General features: G+C 43.9%; 1 protein-coding gene across 1 annotated transcript in view; it reads right to left on the bottom strand.

Moving 5' to 3' along the window:
• Positions 1 to 13244, bottom strand: part of LOC110198111 (C-signal-like) — a 19829-nt gene extending 6585 nt beyond the window's left edge. Inside the window, exons 1-4 of the mRNA XM_020972282.1 lie at positions 13039 to 13244; positions 5842 to 5893; positions 5317 to 5504; positions 3090 to 3245 (exon numbers count right to left, since the gene is read on the bottom strand). Of these exons, the coding sequence (XP_020827941.1) occupies positions 3090 to 3245; positions 5317 to 5504; positions 5842 to 5893; positions 13039 to 13179 (537 nt within the window). The 5' untranslated portion in view covers positions 13180 to 13244. The remainder of the gene's footprint in view (positions 1 to 3089; positions 3246 to 5316; positions 5505 to 5841; positions 5894 to 13038) is intronic.
• Between the last annotated feature and the right edge of the window lie 463 nt (positions 13245 to 13707).

Genomic DNA, 13707 nt, shown 5'->3' with positions numbered 1-13707 from the left:
AAGTCCCAGCTAAAAACCCCTCCTGCAAGAAGCCTCCCTCAACATCTTTTAATTCCAGTGCCCTCCCTCTGGTCATTATTCCCTGTTCATCCCGTCTAGAGCTTGATTTTATGTATGTTTTCACATTGTCCTCCCCATTAGATTGTAAGATCCTTGAGGGCAGGGACTGCCTTTTGTCTCTTTTGTATCCCCAGCACTTAATACAGTGCTCAGCTGTATTAGTAAGCACGGTAGGTGCTTAATAAATGTTTATTGATTGCTTGAGTTAGTAGATATACTCCTAAACATTAACAGATTGGGACCATCATTGCTCAATTTATTCAATGATACCATATGGTCTGATATTTTTTATAAAGGTGAGAAAAATGAATTACCATTTTTGAAGCAAAAAATTTCTATTAAATCAATTACAACTGTCAAGCTAGTTAGACTTTCTGCTCTGTGTGTCATATTTTAAAAACAAATTAATTAAATAGAAAAAGGAACTCATTTTTGCCAGTGAAACCTAGGAGAGCTTAAAAAGAACAATCTCTTCTTCAGAATGTTTGACAGATTTTGACTTAGAAATGGCTTTATTTCTATCCAATCTTGAGATCTTTCACAGTGAAAGAATTCACTTTAATGCCAGAATCATTGTGACAGTTTAAAGAATAGTGTGTTTTTTATAGTACTGAGTAGAAGGCCTAGCATCAAATAGGGTTTTAAGGTCCCCACATCCCTGGGAGGTGGGTGCTATGATTATCCCCATTTTACAGATAAAGAAACTGGGGTGAAGTGACTTGGCCGGGGTCACATAATTAGTTAAGTGTCAGAGGCAGGATTTATAGTCAAGGTTTCCTGACTCCCAGTTTGGCCTTATATCCATGGCCCCTAGCAGCCCCTATTCTGATGCAGGTAACTCGAAAAGAATCAAAATCCCTACTGTTCATCTTTACCATATTATAATCTTTTAATCACAAAGGCAACTTAGATCTTGGGAGTTTGTATTGTGAATTTCACACAAATACACACTTTAAGGAATAAGAATAAGAGGAGAACAAGTTATGTAATTATTTTTTATGACACTTAATAGTCTTATGATCTTTTAAATCTAGGAACTGTGTTTCAAAGAAAGCTAGTTTCTCTACCCTTTGAATTTCTTTGTCTCCCTCAAATTTTAAGTTTCTGATAAATGGAGGACAACATTTTGCTATGTTTTATCTAATGTGGGCTTTTTTTATCTCATGGTATCAATCTGAGATAAGCAATTATGTTGCTTTCAAAAGCACCTATAACTTAAAATACACAAACATAATAAAATAAACTCTACATTTGGGACAAAGGGAGCAATAATTAGAAATACAGTCCATTAAGGTGAAAATAAAGCACCTAGAGATATGTAGAGTATGCTTGTAGATTTTCTTTCATAGGTATTTGACAGATTTGTGAAATGTGTATGAAATATCACATCGAAGGTTGTTGTCCTTTTTTAATTCACTGGGATGCTTGACAAAATTTAACTGTTATTAAAGTAAACAGAGGGGCAGCTAGGTGGTGCAGTGGATAGAGCACCAGCCCTGGATTCAGGAGGACCTGAGTTCAAATCCAGCCTCAGACACATAACATGTACTAGCTGTGTGACCCTGGGCAAGTCACTTAACCCCATTGCCTAGCCAAAAACAAAACAAAACAAAAAAAACACAAGAAAGGAAAAAAGTAAAGAGAGAAATAGGTAAAAGCATTTGATATAGGAAAAAAAAGAAAAGAAAAATAATCCAGACCCCATCTGAAGGTGGTTGATCAGTTTTTGTTTTTTAGGTTGGGGTTTTTTTTTTGCTTTTTTAAAAAAATCAATTTATTTATTTTTAGTTTTCAACATTCACTTCCATACGATTTTGAGTTCTAAATTTTCTCCCCCTTCCTCCCGTCCCCCCTCCCCAAGATGTTGCAATCTGATATAGGCTATACATACACATTCATAGTACAGAGTTTAAGCCCTAAAGGAAGAATGAATTAGGAATGAGTGTTAGTGTGGTACGGTAAAGTCTTAACTCTGGAATCAAACCCCTTAGCTCTGGGTTCAAAATCCGCCACTGAGGCTTAGGGCCTATGTGACCTTGGGTAAATCACCTAACCTTCCTGGACCTCAGTCTCCTCATTTGCAAAATGAATGGGCTGGACTCAAATAGACTGTGAGGTTAGCTAGGTGGTGCAGTGAATAGAGCACTACGTCTGGAGTTAGAAAGATCTGAGTTCAAATCCAGCTTCAGACACTCCTAGCTGTGAACTTTGAGCAGGCTGCTTCACCGCTATCTGCCTCAGTTTCCTCAATTGTAAAATGAGTATAATAACGGCATTTACTTTTTAGGTTGTTGTGAGAATCAAGTGAGGTAATATTTTTAACGTGTTTAGCAACTACTAGTAGGTACCTTCCTTCTAGCTCTAAATCCAGGATCACATTTCCACAGCGACTGAAGGTCTGAAAAGCACTAATCTCAGTTGAGTCTCACAACCGCCTTGGGAGGTGGGTACTTGGGACTTATTTGCCTTATTTACAGAGCAGGCAACTAAGGCACCAAAGGTGAGGTGATTTGCCCATGCTCAGTGAGGTAGTGAGTAACAGAGTTGGAACCCAGGTCCTCTAATGCCAAAGCTAGGCTTTGAAGCAGTAAGTATAGGAAGTGGGGATTTGAACTCAGGTCTTCCTGACTCCAAATCCCATTCAATTATCAGCTAGTCTGGTCGAGTCTCTACCTTCGAGGTGTTTACGCTCTCCAGGGCGATACAACAGGTATACCAAGTAAGTAAATGCAAAGTGTGCACCAAGTCCTTCAAGAGGGAGAGTTTTCTGGGGGAATTGAGAAAGTGGGCATTGATGGGAGTTAGGGACAATTGAGAGGAAGACAGGTGATGAGGGAGAGCCCCCGCCCCACAGCCATGCGGGGCAGCTGGCGCAAGGCCACGGGGATCTCCCAGCCCCTGCGGAGTCTCCACTGTGGCTGCTGAACCAGGTGGGACTGCCTGGCTGCATGGTCAGACTGCTTTGTTCCCGGAGCCCCAGGTCCTGCCACGCCCCTATGTTACCGCAGGCCCAGCCCCGGCCCCCTTACCTTGGCTATCCTGTACGGGTACACTTCCTCGGATTTCTTGTTCTGACTGAAGAGCTGCATAGAGGCGCTTTGGGATGATACGTTGATGATGGCGGCCCGGTGAATGCCCATGACGACATCTTGGTATGCGGCCTTCCTCAGTAGGGGGAGAAACGCCTTGGGGAGGTGGGAAGGAGTGAACATTCAAAACACCTGTCGTTGTTCAGTCGATTTCAGTCGTGTCCGACTCTTCTTGACCCAACTCGGGGTTTTCTTGGCAGAGACACTGGAGTGGTTTGCCATTTCTTTCTCCAGCTCATTTTACAGATGAGGAAACTGAGGCAAACAAGGCAGAGTGACTTGCCCAGGGTCACACAGCTAATAAGCACCTGAGGCCACATTTGAACTCAGGTCTTCTTGAGTGGACCTACTTCTTATTCCTCAGTTGCTATGTGCCTTTAGGCTTTCAATTTTTAAAAATGAGAAAATTGAGGCCCATAGAGTTGTATTCAACAATCTCTCAAGGTCACTTCCAGGCTCCCTTGAGCCAGCCCCTCAGAGGCAGCTCCTTCCTCTGACAGAGTCCAGGCTGATGGCCCAACTCAGGGGAAGAATATGATATACGATCACAGATTCCATTAAAAATAGTAGGGAACGTGCTTATGGCTTTTTGAGGTTTATAAAATACTTTAAAATATTACCTTACAAGGACCCTTGAAAGGAGACCCTGAGTTCAAATCCTGGCCATTTACTGCCTATATGACCTTGGGTAAGTCACTAGCCTGAGTTTCCATTTCCTCATCTACAAAATGAAGGGGCTGGGATGAGTAGTCTCTGAGTCAGGGGTTCAATCTTAACCATTTTTTGTGCCCTGGTCTCCATGGGTAGTCAGTATGGAACTCTTCTCAGAAACATGTTTTTAAGTGTGTTAAAAAAAAAACAGAGCTAGTGAAAATAAGGTTATGATTGGTTTTTCCCCATCCTAGTTCATGAACTGCCTGAAATTTGTCCATGGACCTGGAGTTAAGAACCCCTGGTCTAGGAGCTCCATGAGTTAATGATGTATTAACCCAGGGTCACACAACTAAGTGTCTGAGGCTGGATTTGAAACTTGGTCTTAGAGATCACAGGGCAGCTAGGTGGTACTGTGGGTAGAGCCCTGGGCCTGGAGTCAGGAAGACATGAGTTCAACACGTACTAGGAGTGTGAACCTGGGCAAGTCACTTAACTCTGTTCATCTCAGTTTCCTCATCTGTAAAATGAGCTGGAGAAAAAAATATTGCCAAGAAAACCCTAAATGGGGTCACAGAGAGTTGGACATGACTGAAAAATGGCTGAACAACAATTTCGAGATGATACAAATACAGATTTAGAGCTAGAAGGACCCCAAAGGTCATCGAGTCTAACTCCTCTCTCAATTTTCAGATGAGGAAACTGAGGCTTAGAGAAATTTCTTCCTAAAAAGAAACTTATTCTAAGATCTAACTTCTCAGACAACTTACTCTAAGGACTCTAAGACCAGTGGTTCTAGCTAGTATGCTGCACTGGCTAGTAAAAGATGTAGGAAGGAAGGCAATAAGCATTTATTAAGTGTCTACTGTAAGCACTTTACAAATATTATCTCATTTGACCCTGGAAGGAGGTGCTATTATTATCCCCATTTTACAATTGAGGAAACTGAGGTAGACACAGATGAAGCAACTTGCTTTCCCTCGAACACCCCCCCAGCTCAAGAAGCATTCATTGCTCCTGACTGCCTCTAAGATGTTAGAACTTCTGATCAGCATTTAAAGCCCTTCGCCATGTGGCTCTGGCCCTTTTCTAGGCTTATTGAGACTTACCCTACCCCAGGCACTCTGTGTTCCAGCCAAACTGGTCTGCTTCCTGTTCCTCCCCTACACCATTCCACTTCCCACCTCTGAGACTTTGTGTAGGCTGACGCCATGCCTACAATGCCATCCCTCCTCACCTCCGCCTCTTCCTTTGAGGTTCAGCTCAAGCACCTCCTCCTCCCCGGAAACCCCTTTGTGTATATTTTGGATATATTTATCTGTGTGACCCGTAGCCCTCCCCCACACAGAATGTAAACTCTTGGAAGGAAGGGGACCAGTTCACTTCTGCTTTTATAACCTCAGTGTGCCTGGCACATTTGCTTAACAAACACTGGCTGAATGAATGATTAAATGAAGGGACAGCCACCCAACTCTCTGGCCTGCCCTGCCCGACCCAGGGGCCTGGCCTGCCTCACCTTGCTGACCATGAGCTGGGCCACCGTGTTGGTCTCATAGAGGGCCAGCATATCCTGGGCTGTGACGCTGTCCAGGGTGGCAATCCTGTTGATGCCTGCATTGTTGATGAGGCAGTTAAGGCCCTGTTCCCCCACCAGGGCCTCCGTTTCTTGTGTGGCCTTCTTGATGCTGTTTTCACACAGGATGTCTAGGGTGGAGAGGGGAGCAGAGGAAGAAGGATGGAGGAGGGGATTCAAGGGAAGGCAGTGTTCATTGAGCAAGGGGGCTAGAGAAATCCAGGGAGTGGAGATTCAAATAGCCCAGGCAGGGGAACTGAAGCCAAGCAGTGGGCCTGGAGGAGTCCATGCTGTGGACAGCCAGGGAGCCATATGCAAGCAGCAAAGCTACAGGACAGCAGACAGGACACGTGAAGGCAGTCAGACATTATGTTGGGAGGGCCTGTGCTCCTTTATTGGAATTTTAGCCAGGGTGCCCAATCGTGGGGGACCTATTCTGTGCCCCCCATTCCCAACCCAGACACTTACCCAACTGTAGGACTCTGAGATTCTGATGCTGCTTTTTCAGATGCTGGAGTTCCTGGGGAAGGAATAAGCATTTATTAAACACCAGGATCTATGCTAAGCATTTTACAATGATTATTTCTTTTTGGCTTTGTAAAACTATCTACACACACACACACACACACACATATACACACACACATTGGGGAGGTATATACATACATACATATATATGTTGTTGAATTTTCAGTCATATCTGGCTCCTCATGACCCCATTTGGGATTTTCTTGCCAGAGATATTGGAGCAGTTTGCCATTTCCTTCTGCAGCTCATTTTACAGATGAGGAAACTGAGGCAAACAGGGTGAAATGACTTGCCCAGGGTCATACAGCTAGGAAGTGTCTGAGGCCATATCTGAACTCAGGAAGACTCTGTGTGTGTGTGTGTGTGTGTGTGTGTGTGTGTGTGTGTGTGTACACACACGCGTGCATGCGCACACTCACGCCTATCCCTTTAGTTCACAGCTGTTGCTGTCTATCTGGCAGTAGCCCACAAGTAGGTGACAGTTAAAGTCTTTTTTTTTTAAATCTCCCAGCCTTGCCTCCTGATTTATTGACCTGCAGTTAATAGAACTGAGGTGGGAGGAATTCCATACTTTTTAAGTATTCCAATTTATATTGTGTGGGTCAACCAGGTAAGATTTCTTACCCACACCACCCTCCTGGAACTCAACTCCTGACTGTCTCTGATGATCTCAAGGATAGTAAGAGTAATTTCCCTCAACTTTTTTATACTATAGGAGGCCTAGGGATGGTTAAACTGTTTAAAGGATAATTGGATTGTTGGTAGTTATCTTCCTCAGTTTTGAATCAGTGTGTGCAGAGGCATCATTCTATAGTTTGCAGGGGTTCAATCAGAGTTCGAGGGGAGGAAGGGAAAGCAAATCAGAAGCCCACGGTGTGGACATGAAATTCAACTAGAGAGTGAGGAGAAGTACCTAAAAGTGCTCTGAGAAGTAGAAGAGTTTGTAAAAGGCAACATTTGATACCCTAAAAGGTAATGGCAGGAGCCTCCTGACTTGATTTCCCCATTATGCTCTTTCTTTTCTAAACAGGGAAGATCCCCACCCATCAGAGCATAAGCCCAACTAGGAGAACCTTTGAATTATGTGGAATTCTTTTGTATGACTTTTACCTGAAATCAGACCAAGCTAGGGGAGTTTTGTCCTGTTATACCCATGATAGGTCAGTTCCCGCCTTTAAGCTCAGGCCAGATGGAACAGTTTTGATGTAGTTATGACCATGTTCCTCCTTTTCCTTTCATGTCAAATTTTTCTGACAATGGTAGAAGAACTGCAAATATTTTATAATGAATCTTACTATGAAGACCCTCTGGCATTGCAAGGCTCACTATGATGAAGGTACAGGGACAAAGGACTCTGCTACGGCATTTTTTACTCTGCTGAATTTATGGCCACTGTTTGTTTCAACCTCCTAACCTAGGCAACTAAGACAAAACAGTTCTTTAAATCTGCCATCTCCTTGCTCATAGGTTTTACAGTTGTAATTCATATATAATCATCACCATAAGTAAATTAGGAGAACAAGGAATAATTTACCTGTCAGGTCGATGGAGAAGGAAGAATTCATAACCAAACAAAGAGATTGAGAGCTTTATGTGATGTAAAATGGATAATTTGGGTTATATTAAATTTAAAAGGGTTTGCACAAACAAAACCAATACAGCCAAGATTAGAAGGAAAGCAGAAAGCTGGGAAACAATTTTTAAAGCAAGTAAAGGCCTCATTTCTTAAGTCTATAGAGCACTGAGTCAAATATATAAGAATACGAGTCATTCTCCAATTGATAAATGGTCACGTATAAGATTATGTCCTTATAGTCTCACATTCTTTCTTTCTAAATAAGCCTTCTCTCTCCCCTGTTAGGAGGATAAAATATATCCTCCAAGGGGGAAACTATAAAGATGTTAAAAAGCTCTAATTCTTAATCAAGTAGTAAATCTTACTTTGAGAAAGACAACAAGATCAGACTCTTACTTCTTGGGGGCTAGAATAGGTATGGTTGGCTTCTAAATGTTTTCCAGTGGTAAAGAATAGATTTTAAGGACTCACTATAGCTGAAACTACATTGGTAGCCTTAGAACGTCTGCTGTGTGTTAATTTAAAAAATGATAAAAGGTCAAGTAAAGATGATCATTTTAAATGATGTATTTTAAATTTTATGTTGGAGATAATAGAGAACAAGACTGAAAAAAGTAAAGCAAGGTGCCTAACCCGCTCCAGAAGGTCCATTTGCTGGGTGGCTAGGTGGCGCAGTGGATAGAGCACCAGCCCTTAAGTCGGGAGGACCTGAGTTCAAATCCAGCCTCAGACCACACACTTGACACTTATTAGCTATGTGACCCTGGGCGAGTCGCTTAATACCAATTGCCTAAAAAAAAAAGACAGAAGGTCCATTTGAATATCCACAGATGCCTATTCATACAAATGCCTAAATACCTAAGCTTTGAATATGTTTTAGTAATTGTCTATAAATTCTCAGGTTGTATTGAGACTTCCATATATATGATTTAATAGTTGTCAAAGAAACTTGTAAATTATGTTTTTCTTGTTTGAGATATCTGTCTCTCTGTCTCTGTCTCTCTCTGTCTCTGTCTCTCTCTCTCTCTCTCTCTCTCTCTCTCTCTCTCTCTCTCTCTCTCTCTCTCTCTCTCTCTCTCTCTCATAAAATCAAGAGAAAGGACTCATTTTACCAGTCAGGTCACCAATCATCCTTTCAAGGTTCTTCCTCCAACCCATAAACTACATTGTCCATATCATCTACAGGGCTTGCAAAATGTAGAAAGAAAAATTGATATGTGAATATTGAAATTCTCCAAACTTTCAGATGAGTTGCAGGTTACCTAGTATGACCTTCTTCCTATGGCCCTGATGTTTGTGGTGTTAACTCCACAAGGTTTGCACTGGCTTTTACCACATGTACTAATTACTAGAAGGCCAGCGCAGCTGGATTTTGTCAGGCCCTACTAAATGATCCTGTCTTATCACTAGCAGCAACATTACCTAGGGAGCCTCCACAAGTGGCAATGCGTAACCACTTCCCTAGAAACAAGGTAGAAAGTTCTATCTCAATGTAAGCAGGCCAAGCTGGACAATTTAGGGGCAGTGGTCTGGGACAGACCCCTTTTCATATGGAATTTCCAAGGCAAAATGCTTCCTGAAGCAGATAACTTCCTGAAGTAGACAGTTAAACCCAAGAAGGAACAAGATGCCTGTTATCTAAATAGCCATTAAGATGCATTCCTCTTTCCTTACTCACTCTTTCATTATTATTACTCTTTCATTTCTTACATTACACTTCCCTTACATACTTTTAATTGTAGAGTTATGTTTATGGTCTGTTGTTTCTTAGTGCATCCTAACCCTTTTAGAAGGTTAAGACCTTGGTACCAGATTCAAGATAAAAACTAAAAGTTTGAACCCAGGTCCTCTACGTTCTAGTTCTTTGTACTATTATTGGTAATAATGTATCATAGAAAGATGTTATTCTCAGGGGTCTGTGTCCCCACCTTTATGTGTGGACAATTTTGCTAAATAGTTACTACTATTCAAAACAGTAGCTTGAAAGAACTAAGTTCAGGAAATTATCATGATCCTCCATTCCTGCTAAGAGTTTTGTTGAAGCTCCTTTTAAAATTCCTTCTCAGTTTATCTCGGTAGGCTTGATGACTGCTATTTAGTTTTCAAGAGAATGTTCGGGATTTTGTATCACTTGTACTCCATGTATTTTTTTGTTTCATCATTTCCATTACTCTCTCTGGTCTAGGCCTCCAACTTTGCTGTGCAAACAACTGCCTTATTATATTCTAGACCCATGTATCAAGTGCCCCAGATTTGATCATACTTCCTAGGAAGTACCAAATTGGGAAATGTGGAGGAGGTGGGTAAACCCGTGTACTGTGAGTCTGGGAGAAATATCTACTCCCCAGAAAAAGAAATTATAGAGGCCAAAGAAACAGGGCTATACTATTGTGTAAATCAAGACCCTCAGGATGTTCAGAACAGGTTAAATCTACCAGATTCTATCTTGGAGGGGCCCTCATTACCTTAGAGATTTGTTGTCTGAATATTATATTCTGCTAAGACTTTTGTTTTTGTTGTTGAGCTCTGTCCAACTCTCCATGACCCCATGTAAGGTTTTCTTGGCAAAGATACCAGAGTGGTATGCCATTTCCTTCTCCAACTCATTTTACAGATGAGGAAACTGAGGCAAACAAGATTAAGTGACTTGCCCAGGGTCACATAGCTAGTAAGTGTCTGAAGCCAAATTTGCACTCAGTCTTCCTGACTCTAGGGTCCGGGCTTTATCCACTGCACCACCTAGCTGCCCCTCTGATGAGATTATTTACAGAGAAAATATCATCCCACAGGAACAAACCTGATCTTTAGCAACTCCTTAGATCCCAAGATTAATGCATTCTCCTTATTTCCATTTTGCCATGGAATGCAACCGATCGGTGTGTGCACCTACCTTCGTTTGGGGCTATTGCTATCCACATGGCAACAGTCCACCAGCTGGTGGTGATTAAGACTTTTTTTAAAAACTCTTCCAGCCTTGCCTCCTGATTTATTGACCTCCAGTCACAAGGACCAAGGTGGGAGGAATTCCCCAATACACCCCACTCCCAGGGGTCATAGTAACTTGTAGCAACATATTACAGTGGAAGGTATGAGTTTGTCCAGGTGAACCTGAGACAGTAGTTCCTGCATTTCCCAATTCCTGGCTGCCATCTCCCTCTCTGTTTCCTTTTCCAGGCACTGGTCAGCCACTATTATTGGTGTAACTTGGACAAGAGGCAAGGTCTTCCAGTTCTTGTCCCAGTCCAGTGATCTTTTCATTATATCAAACTCTTGCCCACTGCCAGGGCAAGATCTATGTTTAGATTATTGTTGGGTAAGAGACAGCATGGGGGTGGATAATGAGTAAGAGCCAAAAAACCAAAACAAACAAAACCCAGTAATAATGAACATAGCACTTTAAGGTTTGTAAAATGCTCTGTATCTATTACTTCATTTGATCTAGACAGCTCTTAGAGATAGATGATATTATTTCCACTTTATAGAAAAAGAAACTGAGACTAATTGACTTTACCAGGGTCACACAGTTAATGAAGGTTGGAAGTAGAATTTGAACCCAGGTTATCCTAACACTAAATCCAACACTCTATCCACTCAATCACCTGGCTGTTTGTTTTGTATATCTCTTTCTTCTTATTTCTTTTCCTTATTTGCCTCTTTCTTCATATATTCCCTACCTACCTCTCCCCAGTTATTTTTCCCTCATCTTCATCCCTCTGCCTTTTTCTTGCTCATTCATCTTTCCCTTTGTCTCTCCCCCTCCCAGCTCTCTGAATTAGAATACAGCCCAGGGCTCCATGAAGAATTTATGACTAAAAGAATCTTTGGATGAGGCCAGATGCTGACCCCCCCCCACTGCCTCAGGCCCCTGCTGTTCATAAATTCATAGACAAAGAGCTGGAAGGGACCCTTGAACTCATCTACTCCAATCCCCTCACTTTACTGATGAAGAAACTGAGGCAACAAAGAAGTTAAGTGACTTGTGCAAGATCATACAGGTAGTATCAGAAACAGGATTCAAACGCAGGGTGGTCTTTGTCTCCGTCTGCAGGATGAAGAGGGACACAGCAGAGCCTAAGATTCCTGGAGGGTGGGGGGTGGTAGTGGGATCAGCTCTCCTACCAACAGAGGTTCAGGGGGTTGAGTAGCCAGTCAGTGACTCAAAGATCAAAAGGGTCACTCTTAAGAAAAGTTGGCTGAAACAAGGGAAAAGGACCACCCTTCAAATCACGTCCTGGGAATTATTGCTGAGTTATTATATATTATTATATTATATTCTGAGTTTTTGCTGGCCCCTAGCAACAGTCCCATCCAGCCTCCTACTGCTAGATCCAGTATCTCATGCATTCCTCTGGAAAGTTCTCCGAGACACTAAGGATTGACCCCTGCTCTCTGAAAGAGGGCTTTAACTCTGTTATGTAAACACAGGGTACCCCCAAAGTCTGACTGTACCTTTGACCTTTTAATAGCTTTAACAATAAAGGAGCTCAAAGGCACTAAGACTTTTGGGACACCCTGGCTGCGGGCTGGGGCGGGGGGGGGGAGAGGGATGTGTGGGTACGTCTCCCCACTAAACAATTATTCATCAAATAAATTACGTCAGTTTAAAATCAAGCAAAAGAAGAAGGAAATATTGGCTGGACATGAAACTAAATGCTTCAGAAGCCATTGAGAAAGGACCCTACATAGCAGTACTGGACACCTGGAGAGACTTCTGTGCGCCTTTCCGCGTCCCCGTTGCCCCCACCAACCCCACCCACCCCAGGTGTTCAGACTCTGTTACTCTCTTCCCGGACTATAATGCCTTGAGAATTTGTAAAGACTGTCACCCCGTCTGGGTCAGTACTCTGCTGGGAGTTAGCTGTGTCTTCTGAAAAGAGCACGGGAGACAGAGCCAGAACAGTGAATGAGATTCCTGTGAGGTGGGTCAGTCATTACCATTCGCCAATACTACACACAGCCTAAGGATGGGGAAGGGGTCGGCGGGGAGTTGGGGGGGGGTTGTCAGGTTAGGAAGGGCAGTAGAGACGGGGCTGGAGGGAGGGAGACTGAGCTTTGAAAGGAGGAGAGGAAGGGTAGCTAAAACGACATCCCCCCCACCCCAATTTTATCACTTCCCTTGGTCTCTGCCCAGGCTGCCTCCCTGCCCGATGGTCCCCAACTCAGGCGCTCAAGTGCCCAGCCCATATAGCCTGCTTCCGGCTAGTTCGTTTTGTCTTTGTATGCCATGCCCAACGCCCAAAGTGCTAGGCGCTTAGGAGGCTCAGTAAAAACTGGCTGAATTGCATTGAACTGAATTCAGTTGAGAGAGCGCAGGAACTGGAAAGGACCTTTTGGAGTCATATTGTCCATACTCCAGTCTCTCATAAGCTGAATTCCAGGGCAAAGGTGGAAATTACCCCCCCAACACACACCCGGGATGGAAAGTTCCTCTCGAAGTCTGCCCTGTGTCCCTCCTGCTGTAGCTTCTCTGACTGAGGTCCCAGCGCCCAGGCGCTGTTTCTCCGCCCCCTTCAGACTGAGCCCTGACTCCAGGAAGGGACCCAGGCGTACCAGCTTCCTACCTGCGCTTGGTCCGGGTGGCGGCAGGTGGCGATGACCAGGTCCGGAGAGGGGCTCCGAGCCAGGAATCCCCGCACCAAGCCCAGGCCGATGCCGCGGTTGCAGCCGGTGACGAGAACCGCGCGGCATGTCCCAAGTGCCATGGTCCAAGCAATCCGAATATCTGAGCGCGCCAAGGTGCAAACAGGGGCTTGGAGCTGTCCGGGGCTGGAACCAGAGGGATAAAGGGGGCTAAGCCCTGCCCCAGGCTCCGCCTCTCTCCAAGCCCCTCCTCGAGCCAGAGCGCCCGACCCTCCTCCATCGCACCTACCTATACCACTACCCCAGTAAAGTCCTGGTCCCATCTTGCAAATCCCTTTCTTCTGCAAACCCTTTAGAAGATCAGTCTGGAGTCAGGAGAGTTCCACGACAAGAGAGTGGAGTCCATCACCAGACCTGGCCGTCAGGTATGGCCAAAGAGCTGCTGACTCCCAGCTGGTTGGATCTAGGGTGTCCGGGGGGAAAGAAAGGCCCAGGTAGAAAGCAGCACCAGTACTCAGGTCTCTTTCGCATACATGGCTGTAAAGCCCCAGGGGAGGACTTTCGAGAGCTAGAGAAAGAATTTCCACACAGCTCTTCATCTCCCTGCTGGGGGCTGGGGCAGGACAGAGTCTCCCCTTATGCCTGCCCAT

The sequence above is a fragment of the Phascolarctos cinereus genome, unplaced genomic scaffold, assembly GCF_003287225.1.
Source record: "Phascolarctos cinereus isolate Bilbo 61053 unplaced genomic scaffold, phaCin_HiC Scaffold_726;HRSCAF=1367, whole genome shotgun sequence".
In the NCBI taxonomy this organism is placed as follows: Eukaryota; Metazoa; Chordata; class Mammalia; order Diprotodontia; family Phascolarctidae; genus Phascolarctos; species Phascolarctos cinereus.
The sequence above is the reverse complement of the archived record's forward strand: the minus strand, read 5'-3'. Positions and strand labels throughout refer to the sequence as shown.